This window comes from Balaenoptera acutorostrata, chromosome 1 (assembly GCF_949987535.1).
Source record: "Balaenoptera acutorostrata chromosome 1, mBalAcu1.1, whole genome shotgun sequence".
Classification (NCBI taxonomy): domain Eukaryota; kingdom Metazoa; phylum Chordata; class Mammalia; order Artiodactyla; family Balaenopteridae; genus Balaenoptera; species Balaenoptera acutorostrata.
In genome coordinates, this window is record NC_080064.1 from 131,906,133 (window position 1) to 131,925,851 (window position 19,719).

At 39.8% G+C, this 19,719-nt stretch overlaps 1 protein-coding gene across 1 annotated transcript in view; it reads left to right on the top strand.

The window, feature by feature from the left end:
- The first annotated feature begins 11,700 nt into the window (after positions 1-11,700).
- FMO4 (flavin containing dimethylaniline monoxygenase 4) overlaps positions 11,701-19,719 on the top strand; it is a 34,004-nt gene continuing 25,985 nt past the window's right edge. The window contains 4 exon segments of the mRNA XM_007165302.3: positions 11,701-14,291; positions 14,903-15,042; positions 17,252-17,440; positions 18,069-18,231. Of these exon segments, the coding sequence (XP_007165364.2) occupies positions 14,243-14,291; positions 14,903-15,042; positions 17,252-17,440; positions 18,069-18,231 (541 nt within the window). The 5' untranslated portion in view covers positions 11,701-14,242.

Consider the following 19,719-nt stretch of genomic DNA (forward strand, 5'->3'; position numbering starts at 1 on the left):
AGAGTATATCTGAATCATTCCCCTTTTTTCACTCTTAAAAAAAACTCCCCTGCCTGCCTTTAAATCTCTGCCAAATGCTAGTGATGGTAGCTGAGTTTCTTGCTATAGCAAGCTCCGTCTTCATGGGGAAGGCTGTACTACAAATTTAACAAATAAGAAACAGGCAAGGAAATATCAATTGATTAGTCCAAGGTAAAAGAGCTCATAAGTGGCCGAGTCAGGACATAGATCTGCAGAACATACATCCAGGGCTCTTAACTTCACCATTTAAGCCTGTGGTTTCCAATGTTCAAATAAATGACTTCAGAAGTCTTAATAGTGATATCATGAAAGTCATATTACAAGGATATTGCTCCATGAAAGCATCCGTGTGTCTCCCTTTCTCACTCTGCCTATGAGTGTGTATGGACGTGCCTCTCTATCCACACACATCTTTCCTGCTTTGTCTGGGATTTTGAAGCTCTCTTCCATCATGTAGACCACTAGTTTCTGAATCTCCACATGCATCTTTTTCCGTGTTTATCCCTCCCTCTTCTCTGACCATGACTATTCTAGATGTACTCTGTGGCCATAGTGTAGAACAGATTCAATAGAAAAAAGGGGCTCTCATTCCTCACCTTGGAATTATTCCATAAATCATACTGGGAAACAGTTTTGTCCCATTCATAAAGATAAATGAATTTAGTTAGGTCCCAGAAACCTGGCAAAAGAGAAAACATATTACACACTTCGGCCTCTTGCTCATCCTTTAAATCCGAAGGACTTCTAAGGCATTTCAACTTAAGAGTAATTTTACATTTTCAGAAATTCTTTTTAGTGTATACAAATAGTACCACCTACTGGGCCTAACTTTTTTTTTTTTTTTTTTTTTTTTTTTTTTAAAGTTTTACTTGATTTTATTTATTTATTTATTTATTTTTGGCTGTGTTGGGTCTTCGGTTCGTGCGAGGGCTTTCTCCAGTTGCGGCAAGCGGGGGCCACTCTTCATCGCGGTGCGGGGACCGCTCTTCATCGCGGTGCGCGGGCCTTTCTCTATCGCGGCCCCTCCCGTCGCGGGGCACAGGCTCCAGACGCGCAGGCTCAGCAATTGTGGCTCACGGGCCCAGCTGCTCCGTGGCATGTGGGATCTTCCCAGACCAGGGCTCGAACCCGTGTCCCCTGCATTAGCAGGCAGATTCTCAACCACTGCGCCACCAGGGAAGCCCTGGGCCTAACTTTTTTTACAGTCCAACACTCCGGATCTTTCAACATGCCCCACTGGGGGGGTTGCATAGAGAACTGAAACCAGTGCAGAAGTTCTGCCACTTACTAGCTGTGTGAACTTCAGCAAGTTATGTACTTTTCCAAAGCTACAGTTTTCTTTTCTATTGCGTAGAAGTTATAACACATCCTATCTCGTAGGGTGTTATAAGGATTAAATAGTGTAATCCACATAAAGTACTTAGCATAATTCCTAGTAAGTATTTAATAACTGACAGCTATTATTACTATTATTACCTAAGCAGGATGTGCATTTTATTGCTTGCCTTATTTTTTCTGAGCCACAGACCTAGCGCCTCAATGGGCATTTCAAACAGAATATGCCATGAGCTTCTCAAATGCAATATGTACAAAGTTAACCTCATTATCTTCCCCAAAAGCTCCCTTACTCAGTCCCTGATGTCATCCTCCTTATCCTCTGCAGGGAAAAAATGTGTTTCAATAAGTAGTTATGTAAAATTGCACAGTTTAAAAATAAATGGTACTTAATAAATATTTGTTTTCTTCTTTCATAGTCAAATAAATAAATAAATAAGCATTGTTGAGAGCATTCCTTTCGGGGTTATCTTATTTTGATTCTGAGAGCTATTTTCAAACTGTAAATTATAGACAAGTAATGGCAATGCAAAATAATTCTTGTCTATAGACATGTAAATTATATCCAACAGAGGTTTAAGTGGCATTCCCCACTGTGGAAAACATTAGTTTTGCCTTCATTTGCATGTTCATTTTAATATTCCTGATCTGTAAATGTGAGCATCTTTTGAACTAGTGGTAACATCTTACCAATTCCCTCTTTAACAGCAAGTAAAATAAAATCTTTAAACTGTGTTCACTTTATATTTGTATAAGAGGCATGATTTTGCCTCCTTTGAAAATTATCTTTTAATACCTCTCTCAAGGAATAACAATACTATTCATCCACAGTTTTCCACTGAAACACAAAAGAAGTCACCTTGACGCTCTGACCCTCACACCCCACATCTAACAGTCAACAATTCGATCAAGTGTGTCTCTAGTTCAGAGAAGGGATCACGGGGAACTGCATGTAAAGCATTTAGCCCAGTACTTAGTGTACAGTAAATACTCACCTAAAGGTAACTATTATTAAATCTCACAGACTTGTCTGTCTCTTACCCTCCCTCCTTCCTCACTGGCTAGTTCAGGCCCATTTCATTTCCTGTCTAGGTCACTGATTCCTGTTCCACTTGTTCCCCTGGCCCCATCTCCCCTCACTTCTCCATCTTCCCCCACAGAATACTGTGAGGGTCTTCCCATTCCCTGCAGTGGTCATTGTAAGAGGAGATAAGCTTAAGAGCTTCTATATTCTCCCAGTCCTAGGGCCCACTCCCAATCACCGCTTCCCAATTTAGAAAGTTTCACATGTAAGCTGTAGACAACCGAGAAAAACAACACCCTTTACAGTTGTCCTGTCCTTGATAAGATACATTATTATTTTCAGTCTCTAACTTCAGAACATTTTGATTTTTTTTTAAGTCTACACTTAGTTTGTTCTCTTAAGAAAAACTTGATTAGTGATTTTAAAATAGACCTAAAAACTCTAAGCCAAAAGGAAAAATATAATGAGACAATTAGTTTGTATCAATAGGATAAGACTATTGAGCACATTTTCCTACAGAGTAAAAGTTATACTATTTAACTATGCAACTTTTTTACTTCTGACATCTGTTTTCATGGAAGTGCCGGCAGCCTTTATAAAGAGTGTGACTGTGATTAGTTATGGCCAGGTTAGTAAACAGAGAAGGAGCTAGGGCAACATGTGGATGGAGAAAGAAACTAAGCCTCAACGTCAGCAGAGGAGAACACATGTCACCAACACGCTATTCTACAAAATCAAGACATAAAAGGAGTCAGAGGGAGACATTCCAGAACATTAGAGAAGGAGGGTGGTGATTGTAGAAGGAAAATGTTACTAAACGCAGATTGGGGCAATTCGGTGGTGTTCACCAAAATGTTAAATGCACACATCCTCTGGCACAGCAGTGATACATCTTAGACTCTATCCTACAGAGATAGTTATGTGTACAAAGTTGTTTACTGCACTGCTTACAACAACAACGAAGGGAAATAGCGTTAGTAGTGGAATGGTTAAATAATTTGTGAAACATCCTAACTTTAAGAAACAGAAACTCAACTAACTGGCATAACAAGGAAACATTGTGGCTCCTATAATTGGGAGTCCAGTGGTAAGATGGGCTTCGGGGTTGCCTAATCCAGTGGCTTCAGTGCCATTTCTCCACAGTTCCCTTGGATTTGCCCTTCTGCTGGGACCAACATCATCCTCAGCTTGCAAAGAGAATAGTTGCTGCAATTCTAGGCTACAACCGGTAGAAAAAGAGAGAATCACTTCCAGAATTCTTCCAGAAGCAGATTATGGCAGACAGCAACTTGTATTTAAAAAGTCTGTTTACCCCTTCTTCCTGGTCACATGGCCACCTAGCTAGGGACAACCTTTCCCAGTCTTTCTTGCAGCTGGTGTGGCCACGTGATCACTTTCTTGCAAACGAAATGTGAATGGAAATAATATGTGTAATTCCTCCTTCATTTACTTAAAAGGAAATTGCTTACTCTGGATTTCCTCACTTCCTCATTTCTGCAAGCTGTATTGTGTTCATGGCAGCAACCCAGCTTCAACCATGCAAAGGACAAAGTCCTCAGAGATAACAGAGTAACAAGATAGAAGGAAAAAGGTTCTCTGAGTGACCCAAGCAAGAAAGCTTCCTTACCAGCTTAGAGTGGTCAAATTGTTGCATGACAGAGAAATAAAATTTTGTCTTATTTGTTCCACTGTATTTAGGGGTCTCTGTCACATCAGCTTCCCTTTTACGCTAATAGAAATATCTTAAAATCTCCAGTGAATCTCCCCTCGTGTCTCAAGTCCTCATACATAATTTGAATCAAAGCCTGCTTCTAAGGCAATCATGTGCTAGGGGGTTGGGATTCTCCTTTGACCAAAAGACCCACACATGGAGCTGGGGGTGGGGTCAGCTGTCTCTGAGAGGCTCAGAGCTGCATGGAGAAGGCATGAATCGACCTCTAAATCAATTTCTCTCTCTTCCCCATTACTCCTGTCATAATTCTCAGTGGTTTCTTTTTTTTTTTTTAAAGATAGATTTTATTCATTTTTAAATTTTATTTATTTATTTTTGGCTGCATTGGGTCTTCGTTGCTGCACAGAGGCTTTCTCTAGTTGCGGCGAGTGGGGGCTACTCTTTGTTGCCGTGTGCCGGCTTCTCATTGTAGTGGCTTCTCTTGTTGTGGAGCACAGGATCTAGGTACACAGGCTTCAGTAGTTGTGGCTCACAGGCTCTCAGTAGTGGTGGCGCATGGGCTTAGTTGCTCCGCAGCATGTGGGATCTTCCTGGACCAGGGCTCGAACCTGTGTCCCCTGCATTGGCAGGCGGATTCTTAACCACTGCGCCACCAGGGAAGCCCAATTCTCAGTGATTTCAAAATCAACTATACAATCCTTCCATGCCATGTCCTCTCAGTTCCTTAGCCCGCTCTCTCTAATGATCTTATCTTCCACCTGTCTCATCCACCTACTACTATGTTCATATGCTAGACCATTGCTGCCCCACAGAACCTTCTGCCATCATGGAAACATCCGATCTTCAGTCTCCAATGTGGTAGCCACTAGCCACGTGTGGCTGTTAAGCACTTGAAATGTGGCTAGTGCCAAAGAAGAAATGAATTTTTAACTTTATTTAACATTAAGTAATTTAAATCTAATTTTAAAAAGCTACATATGGCTAGTGGCCATTGCATTAGACAGTGCAGGTCTTGACTGTGTTATTCTCAACAAGTGTAATTCTCCACAATCTGAATTACAAACATCCTACTCTCCACCAACATCATCATATTCTTCCAGATAACTCTTCCAATGCAATATTCTCTTCAAACTCCTGGGACTTGCAATCCAAACACTCTATCATCTTTCACTGTCCCACCTTCCTTTATTTCTCATCTCCCTCATTACCCAGCTTAGAGTTCATGATCTTATAACATCACATTTGCATACACTCTCACCTCCATGCATTCACACTTGGAAGGCAGGACTCCAACTCTGGCCAAAATCCAACTCTCCACCTACTTCAAACTCCACCTGAGCATTTAACCTTAGGTAGAGGAAAAACGCTCAGCACCCTAACTGATCACTCTTCAACTCATGCTTACCCTACTGCCCCCCAAATCCTGCTAGATTTTTCTAATTCCTTCACGCCCCAATCTCATCTCCAAGATGACTATTCTATATCATCCCTTCTCTCTACAAACCTCTACCATTTCCTTCTCACCTCTCTCTCAGATGAGAAAATAGTAGCAATTAGCAGATAACTTTGACAGATTTCCACACTTCTCTCCCAAATTGTTGAGTTTTCCCTTTCTACTGGGTCATTCTCCACAGTACATAAAAATGCCTTACTATTCCTGTTTTTTAAAAACCCTCCCAAACCACACATCTCTTTCAGCAAACACTTTTATACATCAGAGTAACATGATCTGATTTATGATTTAGAGAGATAGTTCTGGAGAATGGATTATAAGGGAGCAAATGCAAGTAAGAAACCTAATTAAAAGACTATTTCGGGACACTAGTTCCAGCAGTAGCAAACTCAATAATGTTGATCATTCTTAAACTGGACCCTTTGGAGGCTGGAAAACTATCACAGAATAGGACAAACTAAAGAGACCTAACAGCTAGATGCAATTTATAAACTTTGATTGGCTATTTTTTTAATGTTTATTTAGTTAGTTAGTTAGTTAGTTGCGCTGGGTCTTAGTTGCAGCAGGCGGGCTCCTAGGCTTGCGGGCTCCTTAGTTGTGGTTCACCAGCTCCTTAGTTGCAGCATGTGAGCTCCTTAGTTGTGACACGTGGGCTCCTTAGTTGTGGTCCACCAGCTCCTTAGTTGCGGCATGCGAACTTTTAGTTGCAGCATTCATGTGGGATCTAATTCCCTGACCAGGGATCGAACTCAGGCCCCCTGCATTGGAAGCACAGAGTCTTAACCACTGCACCACCAGGGAAGTCCCTCGATTGGCTCTTTAATCAGGAGAAATATAACCATAAAGAGTGGCGTGTGGTTCAATGTATGCAAATCAATTAATGTGATACACCACACTAACAAAATAAAGGATAAAAATCACATGACCATCTCAATAGATGCAGAAAAATCATTTGACAAAATTCAACACAGTTTCATGATTAAAACTCTCAACAAACTAGATGTAGGAGGAATTTACTTCAACATAATAAAGGTTATATATGGCAAGCCCACAGCTAACATCATACTCAGTTGTGAAAAACTGAAAGTTTTTCCTCTAAGATGAGGAACAAGACAAGAATGTTCACTCTTGCTACTTATATTCAATATAGTACTGAAAGTTCTAGCCAGAGCAATTAGGCAACAAAAAAAAAATGAAAGTATTAAAATCAGAAGGGAAGAAGTAAAATTATCTGTTTGCAAATGACATGATTTACATATAGAAAACCTTAAAGACTCCACAAAAAATAAAATGTTAGAACTAATAAACAGAGCTATGGTGATTAGAACAGTATGGTAATGGCATAAAGACAGACATAGAGACCAATGTAACAGAATAGACAGCCCAGAAATAAACCCATACATATACAGTCAGTTGATATTTGACAAAGCTGTCAAGATCACACAAGAGGGTAAAGGGAGTCTCATCAACAAATGGTGTTGGGAAAATCAGATATCCACATGCAAAGTAATAAAACTGGACCCTTCTCTTATAACATGCCAAAAAATCAACTCAAAATGTATTAAAGTCTTAAATTTAAGAACTGCAACTATAAAACTCCCAAGAAATAACATATGGGAAAAATTTTTTGGCATTGTTCTTTTTTTTTTTTTTCACCTGCTTTTAATGCTAATCTTGTTAAATTAGGGAAGAAAATAATGTTAAAAATGCCGTGTTAGGAGAATGCAACTCGAAGTAGTTTCCTTCAAATCAGCTTAATTTTTTTTAACATCTTCATTAGAGTATAATTGCTTTACAATGGTGCGCTGGTTTCTGCTTTATAACAAAGTGAATCACCTGTACATATCCATATATCCCCATATCTCCTCCCTCTTGCATCTCCCTCCCATACTCCCTATCCCACCCCTCTAGGTGGTCACAAAGCACCGAGCTGATTTCCCTGTGCTATGCGGCTGCTTCCCACAAGCTATCTATTTTACATTTGGTAGTGTATATATGTCCATGCCACTCTCTCACTTCATCCCACCTTACCTTTCCCCCTCCCCGTGTCCTCAAGTCCATTCTCTATGTCTGTGTCTTTATTCCTGTCCTGCCCCTAGGTTCTTCAGAACCTTTTTTTTTTTTTTTTTTAGATTCCATATATTTGCGTTAGCATAAGGTATTTGTTTTTCTCTTTCTGACTTACTTCACTCTGTATGACAGACTCTAGGTTCATCCACCTCACTACAAATAACTCAATTTCGTTTCTTTTTATGGCTGAGTAATATTCCATTGCATATATGTGCCACATCTTCTTTATCCATTCATCTGTCAAGGGACACTTAGGTTGTTTCCATGTCCTGGTTATTGTAAATAGAGCTGCAATGAACACTGTGGTACATGACTCTTTTTGAATTATGGTTTTCTCAGGGTATATGCCCAGTAGTGGGATTGCTGCGTCATATGGTAATCCTAGTTTTAGTTTTTTAAGCAGCTCATGCAGCTCAATATCAAAAAAACAAACAACCCAATCCAAAAATGGGCAGAAGACCTAAATAGACATTTCTCCAAAGAAGATATACAGATTGCCAACAAACACATGAAAGGATGCTCAACATCATTAATCATTAGAGAAATGCAAATCAAAACTACAATGAGATATCACCTCACACCAGTCAGAATGGTCATCATCAAAAAATCTACAAACAATAAATGCTGGAGAGGGTGTGGAGAAAAGGGAACCCTCTTGCACTGTTGGTGGGAATGTAAATTGATACAGCCACTATGGAGAACAGTATGGAGGTTCCTTGACATTGTTCTTAGCAATGATTTCTTGAATATGACACCAAAGGCACAGGCAACATAAACAAAAATAGACAAGTGGGATTTCATCAAACTAAAAGGCTTCTGCACAGTAAAGGAAACAACAGAATGAAAAGGCAACCTACAGAAAGGGAAAATGTTTGCAAACCATACATCTGATAAGGGGTTAACAACCAAAATACATAAGGGACTCCTACAACTCAATAGCAAAAAACAAATAACCCAATTTAAAAATGGGCAAAGAACTTGAATGGATATTTCTCTAAAGAAGACATACAAATGGCCGACAGGTATATTAAAAAGTACTCAATTTCACTAATTATCAAGGAAATGTGAATCAAGACCACAATGAGATATCACCTCACACCTGTTAAGATGGCTATTATCAAAAGCAAAATAAAAGATAAGTATTAGAGAGGATATGAAGAAATTAGAACCCTTCTACTTTGTTGGTGGGAATGTAAAATAGTACAGCTGCTGTGGAAAATAGTATGGAGGTTCTTCAAAAAATTAAAACTAATATGATATCGCTTATACGTGGAATCTAAAAAAAGGGTACAAATGAACTTATTTACAAAACAGAAATAGAGTCACAGATGTAGAAAACAAACTTATGGTTACCAGGGGATTGGGGGGGGGAGTGATAAATTGGGAGGTTGGGACTGACATATACACACTACTATATATATAATAAGAACCTGCTGTATATAGCACAGGGAACTCTACTCAATACCCTGTAATGGCCTATATGGGGAAAGAAACTTAAAAAAAAAAGAGTGGATATATGTATATGTATAACTGATTCACTTTGCTGTACACCTGAAACTAACACAACATTGTAAATCAACTATACTGCAAATAAATTTTTTTTTTAAATTAAAACTAGAACCACCATATGATCCAGCAATCCTACTTCTGGGTATTTGTACAAAAGAATTGAATCAGGATCTCAAGAAGATATTTGCACTACCAGGTTCATCGCAGCATTGTTGACAATAGCCAAGATATGGAAACAACCTAAATGTCCATGATGAATGAATAAAGAAAATGTGGTATATACATACAATGAAATATTCAGCCTTAAAAAAAAGGAAATCCTGCCATAGGTGACAACATTGATGAACCTGGAGACATTACTGTAAGTGAAATAAGCCAGTCACAAAAATACAAATCTGTATTATTCTATTTATATGAGGTATTCAAAATTGTTAAACTCATAGAAGCAGACAGTAGAATGGTGGTTGCCAGAGACTGGGGGGAGAGGGAAATGGAGAGTCCTTGTTCAATGGATATAAAGTTTCAGTTATGCAAGATGAATAAATTCTAGAGATCTTCTGTTCAACGTAGCGCCAGTAGTTAACAATATATTGTGCATTTTAAAAATTTATTAAGAGGGTATATCTCATGTCAAGTATTCTTACCAAAAACAAAGGGGCATGAGGAAACTTTTGGAGGTAATGAATGTGTTGATCACCTTGAGGGGTGATGGTTTCACAGATGTATGAATATGTCCAAGCTCATTAGATTATATATATTAAATATATGCAGATTTTTTGTATATCAATTATACCTCAATAAAGCCACTGAACCTAAAATGAGTGGTATATGGATAAATGTTTAAAAAATGGCTGGGGGTGTGGGAAGATCCCAGATTTGTAGTGTTTGCCAGTTTCCATGATGTAAATACCCCCACCATGAACAATGTCAAGGTATTGTGTAGAGCATTACTGTGTGTAATGCCAAGCTATCACTGAACTTGGAAGAGATGCATATTCTCACTCTGCAAGCCAGCTCCAGTACGCCACTAGATAAGAACATTTTGGGGACAATTGGAGAAATTTGAAAGTGGACTGTATGTTGGATGACGTTATTGAATTTATACTGACTTTCTTAGTATGGAAAGGGAGAATGCCCTTACTCTTGTGAAATATGTGCTGAAATATCCTGATGGCATCCTGATGTTTGAAGACTACTTTCAGATGTGTGTGTACAGGTGTGTGTGTGTGTGTGTGTGTGTGTGTACGTGTGGAGAAAGAGAGAGAGAGAGGGGAAGAAAATTTCAATGTGTCAAGTGGTTGCTAGTTGATGAAATGGGTGAAGGATACATTATTGTGCATTAATACAATTGTTCTTTCAACTTTTCTGTGGGCTTAATATTTTTCAAAAGAAAAATTAATTTGTTGCCAATAGAAGATTTTATATAAAAATCTGAATTTGCAGTTTCTACTGAAAGGAACCTAAAACCTTGCAATTTGGGGCTTATGCTCTCAAATTACACCATTTAGCTGAACCTAATAGATGGGGGATGTGCTTTCCAGTCAGATCTTATCCCGGCCCTCTTCCCTCATTTGGGTTACCTTCCTGACCCCTGTGGACATCTGCATTTGCTCCCCTGGTCTAGAAACTGTTCCATGAGCTTAAGATGGTATTTTATACTTGTTTCCAAGCACTCAATGGAGAAGAAAAAAAAAAAAAAAGATGTTGCCTATTATTATTATTCCCAGTGCTTGCTTCTGTAATTATTCCTCTTCTTAGATATTAGCCCTAGGCTAATACCTAAAACCAATTTTACACTTTTTCAAACAGGTTTACCAGCTCCCTCTGCTAACCCTTTCCGAAAGGATGAAACAGCTTAAATTCCTTAAAAGTTCTGAATTTTGAAATCACACTTCTGGGGTTAGGGAACTCTGGACTTGGGAGAACTTGATGACGTGATAGTCACCTAATTGACTTTCTCCTATGGACAGTTCCTATGATGGTTCAAGGGACTAATTCAAGAGTCAGAATTTAGTAAGTAGAACGTCTGTTTCACTGGGGATTGTGGTTTGGAATGACTTGGCGCCCTCTAAAGGCTACAATGAGAAGAGCAGTCGCTTACCACGTGCTCCCCTTTAAGTTTAGGGCTCCGTCGGAACTGTGACGTTTAGGAGGGTGGAGAAAGGGGCAGAAGTCGCTTGTGGCCTTCGAATCCGAAGGCTTTATCCTAACTCGTCATTTAGCCCTCCTTCGAGAATACGGAAGTATCAAGCTGGTGCGCTACACAACTTTTTCTTCCTCGGTGAGTATACTTTCTGCTGTCACTAGCATGACAGGAAAAACGGACGGTTTTTGTTTTAAACCGAGAGCACTTTGATTAAAGTCAGCATTAGTTTATTTTTTATTTTTCTTTTAGAACAAAGAGTTTGTGTTTGGAATTTTTTATTTTTAAAGACAAACACTATCTTTGGCTTTGGGCTGTGAGAAATAATTTGTCAAAATATCTGCTCTATGCCAACAAGGTAAGTGTCCTGGATTTTTTTTTTTTTTTTTTTTTTTTTTGTGGGGAAATGTTTCCAGAAGCTGCTTTCACAGAGGATGAATACTTTCCTTGGTGAGTACACTCCTTGAAAATGAATGTGATCTTCTCCTTCGAGAGCCTCTTGATTAGGGTTAAAGCAGCAGAATTAGAGAAAACCAGGAAGCAAAGGAACGTGCTAAGGAAATAAAGTTATGTTGTAGGGGAAAACCACCCTGAAGGAAGGTGTGGGTGAGAATAACAGAATCATGGGACTGTCTGTGATTCCAGGCTCACTTCTGATTTCATCTTTTGGATGAGATGGAATTGTGAGGCACTGGGAAACACAAAATACTCCACAAGTGTTATGTTAGGAAATACCGTAGCAGAGGAAGAGCACTGGTAGAGTGATAATAAGAAATATAAATAGATCCAAGTCCAAACTCATATAAATCATAATCAGCTACATAATTTGCTAATCATCCAAGTCTCTCCATATCTCAAAAATGATTCCTGCATTTTCTGGCCTGTCAGGAATGGGATGGGGTTTTCATGTTGTTCAGAAGTCCAGTTCAGTAGTTTAGGGCTTCTTTTGATTAAGGAATTAAATGTCAGCAACCTTTGACCTACAATGGACCTTATGTTTATAGCCCACTTTACAGTTTACAAAGAGCTTAACACACCTTATGTCCTCCCGCCCCTTCAAGCCTGCAGTATTCTCTCCTGCCTTTCAATTCACATCTATTTTGGACACCAATTATTTGGCACTTAGACAGTCTCTAAGTCAGTCTGTAAAGGACAAGGTGTTTTTGCCCAGGAAAAATACAGCCTACTATGTGTCTCTAACTAGGTCTCCAGGCATAGCTAAGCAGCCCAAGAGTGTCTGCAAGCATTTGTACCCAGAGCACACTGCTGTTACAGGACGTACCACATGATATCATGTGTGTCAGCCTCTCTCCATATAGTGGCATCTTCCTGTGGACAGTCACTGGGTCTATATTTATTACTATTATTTAAGTCACTGGCTCTTAATCATTTTGGGGGTCCCCACGCTTGGCTCAGTACCTGCCCTTAGAGGTACACAGGGTGCAGCTGTTGAGTGAATTAATTTGCTGCCAGTCTATTCACTGCAGCACATTTTGCATTTTAACCAGATCAGTTAACAACTATTTCTTTCATATTATTATTGCAAAAACACAGCACAGAGAGACCTGCCAATTCCAGACTTCTACCTAGTGCCCTGGAAGTTTAAGTGTTCTTATTGGTGGAGGCCATTTATTTCTGATTAAAAGCCATCTAAACCTTTTACTCAATCCAAAGGAAGTCATAGGTATGTTTGCCTATATGTTTCCAAACTTGTTGATAAATTTTATCTGCATGAGCTGTCTTTTCCAGGAAGAAGAGAGGAAAGGAGGGAGTCAGTTAGGGAGGTGGGAAATGAATGCTGAGTAAATATTTGGTGCTAGGCAGTTTTGTGTAATTATTATCACTGTTTAAGACCCAAACAATCCTTCAATATGGCTATTTTTCTTATTTGCAAACAGTAAACCTTAAGGTGTGTAAGTGGATTGTTTGGGGTCACATGCCTAGTCAGTTGCAGAGACAGAGTTCAAAGCCAGTTCTGCTGCCTCCAAAGTCCATTCTTATTGCAGCCTGCCCAACTCTTCCAAATCAAAAGAGACTCCTAAATAAACAAAAAGTCTCAGGGGGAAAAGTGTAAATTTTGCTATAAATAATGAAGCCAGGCGTGAAGGTCTCAACCTTACAAAGGGTAGGGTGGCAGGTAAGATTTGGAAACAGGCAGCCCTGAGAAATCCCTCTGATCCTTGTTGCAAGTCCCTGCCTAGATCCTCCTCTGGAGCCAGGTGAGTCCGAAGGGTCCAAGGGCTCAGCAGTCTTCTTCTGCCCTCTGTAAAGTCAGTAACTTCACTTTGGTTTTGTGCCTGGGGGTTCTGATCTGGCTAGGAGGCAAACTACAAAACCAAAAGGTCAGAATCCCCCAAGCCCAACCAGAAGGTGTGGCAGCAAACCTGAGCTCAGGTGAGGGAAGAGGCTTAGTAGCAGGAATCACAGGACACTTCAGGCTCTCAGACCAATGAGATGTGCACATCCAGGCTCATACTCAGATACCCAAAGTCTCTCCAGACTCAACCTCTTATTAGCAGAGTGGCCTTAAGTCGTGTTCAGTGATGATGCTATATGTTTTCCCATTTACTGGTAATCAGGGCTCAATAAATATGTTCTCCCTAGGTTCCTCAAGGCAAACACCACTATGGTAAGTGTCATGACACTACAAAAGTCACATAAGAGTTATATGGCAAGATCTCTCCTCAAAAAGTACCATGTCTTCATAGGCAAAGTCAAATCAGTTAAGTATATTTTATAAAGCAAATACTTTGAGGTCTCAACTACTCTTTGTGTGTTTCTCAGACTGGCCACGAGGGTTGAGGGAAAGGCAGCACTTGAGAGTGAGGACTCCTGACACTTCAAAGTCTTCCATGTGACATAAACCTGATTTACTGAAATCAACTCGGTGGTTAGCCCATCTGATCAAAGCAAAAGCTATGCTGATGTTTGCAGAAGCCCAAAACATAAAATCAAGAAAAACTGGTTATAAATCCCCACGACACATTCACACTTCCTCCAATCTTTCCTGACAACATGGCATCCCCATTTCCATATGACCATATGACCACAGTTCTGTATTATGGTGAGTCAACCTTTCTCTGTGCAAAGAACCTCCCCTAAATGCATGTAATATCTTTTTTGCTGGCAGGACATGGCCCATGACTAGCTATTCTTTAGAACTTTAGACGCTTTGAATAAAAACTAACACTTTTGCTTGTTGCAATTCCTAGCATTTCAGAGGGACTAGGTGTTAGCAAAGAGTCCTTTTAATACTGAGAGGATCTAAAGTCTTAAGGGGATCAAGGTCCTGGCTACACTAGCTAATAATAAGAGCAAAATTTAATTGAGCACTTACTATGTAGCAGACACACTTCTATAACCCTTCCAACATATCTCAGTCATTTAATTTCACAACAAATATTTTAAATAGGTATTATTATTTCCACTCCCATTGTGCTGATGAGAAAACTGAGGCACACAGAGGATAAACAACTAGCCTAAGGTCATACTGTAAATAAAGGAAGCCAGGATTCAAACCAAACCAGTGTGATTTCAGAGCCCTCATCTTTAAACAAAATGTGATTCTGCCTCAGCTCAAAGATGAAAGGATCACTGTAAAAGTTGACTTCTATGACAAGGGCTCCCTTCTAGCCTTGTCATATAAAGAAGGTCTGCTCAACCTATCTCATACAGAACACACCATGGCCAAGCGAGTTGCAGTGATTGGAGCTGGTGTGAGTGGCCTGTCCTCCATCAAATGCTGCTTGGATGAGGACCTGGAGCCTACCTGCTTTGAAAGAAGTAATGACATCGGGGGACTGTGGAAGTTTACTGTGCGTAGTTCATACCCTCCCACTTCCACCAATCATAATCTGGCCGTTTGCTTTGTCCCTGCCCAGGCATGGTTGCTTTAGCCTACCTTGGTGATCATTACGGGAGCAGCTCACTGCAGTAGCACAAGTTTGTTATGGTGTTGTGCTGACCCCAGGCAGGATGCAGTCTGATAGGCGATGAACTTGGACAATTGGCAGGGTAGGGACAAGAGACAGTTGGAGGAGAGAGGAAGACAGAGTTAAGTCTAATACACAAACATAGTATTGGAAGTTACGATGATTTCTGGAGCAGGGACATTGTAAGACAAAGTAGCAGAGTGTCACATTGGGTAAGCTGAATGGCATTGGTGAATATGGAGCAGATGACACTTTAGGAAGGACAGAAGTTGGCATCAAGGAGTGGAGCCCCAGCCCCCAGGCATTGTTCAGGTCTTTGGGAAAAGAATTGGCAAGGGTGAGGCAAGAATCCAGACCTTGAAAGGTCTAAGGGGTATTTTTCACATTATCAGAAGAAGAAGAACACAGGCACTAATCCACCCTTCTTAGGAGTGTAATATGCAGCCTAATGGGGTATGCTCAAGGCTAGGCCAGCTATTAAGTGACTTGAGCATCAGGAAGCGGGGCTGGAAATGACTAAATACGCCCTGCCTCTGGCCAAAATTGGTCCTGGTTACTGGGAATAGCAGGGTCTTCAGAGGGAATAAAGGGACCTGCCCAGTGGTAGGGTATAAGGTGTCAGAAGACGGGAGGCCCAAGTACTAAATGCTTTGGTTGGGGAGAGAAGAGCAGCCTTTAGTGGGAGCTCAAGGCTGGGGAGGGTACTTCAAACTGGTATGAATGAGGGAAGCCTTCTTGGAGGAGGCAGCATTTGCCAGTCTTTGATGGATGGTGAAGAAAACAGAATAAGCAAAGGCATGTAAATGATCACAACCCTAGGATTATAGCATACTGGGGAAAAATAATTTTTTTCTGGTGTACTGTGGGCCTCTTCAAGCCACCAAATGTCAATGTGGAAGAAAATATTAGGTCTGGTTTGTGTACCTTCTGCTGTTTGACCCCATGGTTGGTTTGGTTTCCTTCTCCTATGGTAAAGTGATATAGATTAATTTTAGAAAACAGTACTGAGTTAAACAAAAGAAAAATACAAATTAAATATAATATCAATACTCATGAGTCAGCACTATCAAAATTTTGATGTAATTTTTTCCAGTCATACAAATACTATTTTTTTTTCAAAAATGCAATTGTAGTATTCATTTTCATTCATTCAACAAGTACTCGTGTTGTCCCTCTACCAGGACATATGGGAAACAAGATAGACAAGGACCCAGCCCTCCTTATTGTCTGGTGGGGAACAGAAACAGTAAACAGATCACTACAATGTAGTGTGATTGGTTCTGTGCTCAAAGTACAGTGTGCTGGGGCAGGGCACAATAGCTACCTTGTGAAGATCTGTTGGGTCATGGAAGGCTTCTTAGAGAACATGATGGTGAAGAAAGAGACTTGAAGAAGAAAACTTTGGCCACGAGAAGTTCACTGGTGCCTTTAATATAGATCTTTTTGTTTTGTTGTTTTGTTTTTGAGTAACAGAGATCGAGACAAGAAAACGAGTTGAGGAGTCCAGGAGAAAACAGAGGCTGCCAGTATGTGATGATTCTTTCATGACGACTGAGATAAGACAGAGAGAGACAAGGCTGGAAGGGGATACAGGTTGAAAGGGAGTTTTGTTTTGTTTTGTTTTGAAAATTTGAGTCTTCAGTATTTTAAGTGTGGATGGGAAGGAGCCAATAAAAAGAGAGAGGTTGAAAATATACATAGACAATAAACAGAAAAATTAGTGAGGAGTTCCTTAAACAAAGGCAAGAGGAAGAGGTGCAGAGCATGAGTGGAGGGAATAATCATGGCAAGGGAAGAAGGAGAAGAGAAGCAAGATAGACCATGGGCCCGTGTTCATGGAATTATTTCAGGGCAGTGTCATTCTTGGAGAGCCCTATTAAATGTTGTTAGCTTCTTTGTAGTTTGAGAAAGATATCGTATTTAACAATTCCAACCCCACCAATGATTTCTGATAACTATAGCATGGGGACCCAATGCTAACTTTTCCAGGAACTCTTTGGAATTACAAGTGGAACGCTAACTGCTGATGGTCTCTTTCTCTTCCTCCTATCCCCCCCACCACCCCATCAAGCTAACTGTGCTTTCACCACAGGAAACTTCTAAAGATGGGATAACCAGGGTCTACAAGTCATTAGTGACAAACGTCTGCAAAGAAATGTCATGTTACAGCGACTTCCCCTTCCAAGAAGATTATCCCAATTTCATGAAGCAAGAAAAATTTTGGGACTACCTCCAAGAGTTTGCTGAGCACTTTGACCTTCTGAAATACATTCAGTTTAGAGTAAGGTACCTTGGGTTATGGAAGGTTAATGAGTAGGGGCTGGCTCATTCACCAATCTGATGGAAATGGGATGCTTAAGTAAACTTCTTCCTGACTTTCTCTCTATGTGAATAAGGCAGATAATAACCCTGCTGGTCATGTTTTACTCAAATAAGTCACTAAAATACTGAATTTCCTGGTTCTTCCTCTGAATCCAGACTCTCATTCAGGATAAAATTTAGAATGTTTTTGAGAGGAAAGGAAAAATGGATTTTGTTCATGAAACCCATTGGGAAGAAATGACTAGAAGTCTGAACCACAGATGATATAATGGGTCAAAACTCATTTTCCTAAATTTTTTCAACATTCGGTATTTTAATTCATCTCCTTCTCACCAGGAATAAAAACTGAATGTTTCTTCCTTGCAGTGAAGGCATTCAGATGTTCTGGGTCCTAATCTATATGACCACTTTGGAGACTTTGCACAAATTATTTAACTTCTCTAGGGAAAAGATAAGCCAGTGTTAACAGACCTCCTATCGTGGGACTGACTTGGCCCACTTGAAATAACAGACATGGTTACCATGCGGTCATTGCATGAGGTCCCAAGATGACTGATGGAAAGCGAGTGTTTGTCTTTTGCTTTCAGACCACAGTGTGCAGTGTAACAAAGCGTCCTGACTTCTCCGAAACTGGTCAGTGGGATGTTGTCACAGAGACAGAGGGGAAGCTGGACAGAGCTATCTTTGATGCTGTCATGGTTTGCACTGGACACTTCCTGAATCCCCATTTACCTTTGGAGTCATTTCCTGGTGAGTCATTTCTACCTGAAACCATGCCTACTCTTCTGGGTTCTTCTAGAAGTTACTGATTTGTAATTGGAAATACTTCCTCGTGACTATAGACAACTTTATGTTTACCCTCAGAAATAATATGTACAAAATAACTTTGAAGGTTATAAAACACTATAGAGGCGTCAGATTTTATTATTTACTTATTAATATAAATGCTGATCTTATCATTTAAGTTTTATCATGCCTGTCTGATTCAAGCTCAGTGATCACATAAGGCTCAAAACTATCAGATTGGTCATGAAAAAAAATAGGCTTCGAATTTGGTCATTAAATTACAGGTCATTTGAATCAGGAGTGACCTGTAATTCAATAACTTAAAGGAAGTGAGAATACAAAGAAACTTGACAGAATTTTTTTTAAGAAATAGACCAGAAATTATACATACAAAGAAATATTGTCACCCTTCAAAATAGTCATCACAGTAATAATCCATCCACCTCTTAAAGCAGGGCTACCCACACAAAGGAGTTTTAGAAATTCCCCTTTGGAAATGCTTTTGATCCAATGGCACATTCTTTATAATAAACTCACAACTGGCAGATCTCCATCTTTTGAAGTCAAGTGAGGATTACTAAAATGTAGTGAAGCTACTCTTCTTCCGTTACTCCTAAGTGGCCCTAAAGGCAATTGAGTATGAAGTTTTGAAACTTCTTTGAGGAATTAAAAGAACTTTTAAGAAACGAAGATGTGAAGAAGAAAGTTTGCAAACCTTAGACAATAAAAAATGAAATATAAATCTTAAAACACAATCTCAAATTAACAAACTATTCTATTTTCCAAATGTGTTAGGGACCGAGGGAGAATTCAGTACATAATTTTACAAAGAAGCAATATTGTAAATGGTGGGTCAGCTTCAGGTTTGCTGCTAGTCTATGGGCTAAATACATAATCACATAGTACTAAAGGAATATATAACTGCCTCTTATAACAATGTTTCTATGAGGAAATGTTGTCACAAGTGTCAAATAAGAGATGCTTTTGGAATTCAGTGTCTCGTCAGGTTTGAGGTGGCTAATCCTTTACTCCTAACTACCTTCAGTTCCACTGCGACTATAACTAAAGAACACTGCTGCAAAAGAGCAATCAAGAGCTGAGAGGTGATGATCTTTGTGGCAGCATGAAGTGTCCAGACTGGCAGAAGTGGTCCCAAGGAAAGAGACTGGCTAAACATAAACTAGAGTAGCAACATAGTTTTGGATCATCTTGAGAGCAGACATTTCTACATACTTTAATGACCTCAGGGAGGTGGGGGAGGAATAATTGTAGTAGAAATATTGAGGTGCCCCTTTCTTTTGCCCTAAAACCCAGATATTGGAGAAGGAAGAAACCCACACACATAGATTTTAGAGACTCCCCCTGAGGGGGTCTTGGTTTACGACCAGACTTTAGAAGAATCTGTTATGGGGGACAGCAGGACAGATAATCCCAATTTCCTCTGTGTTTCCA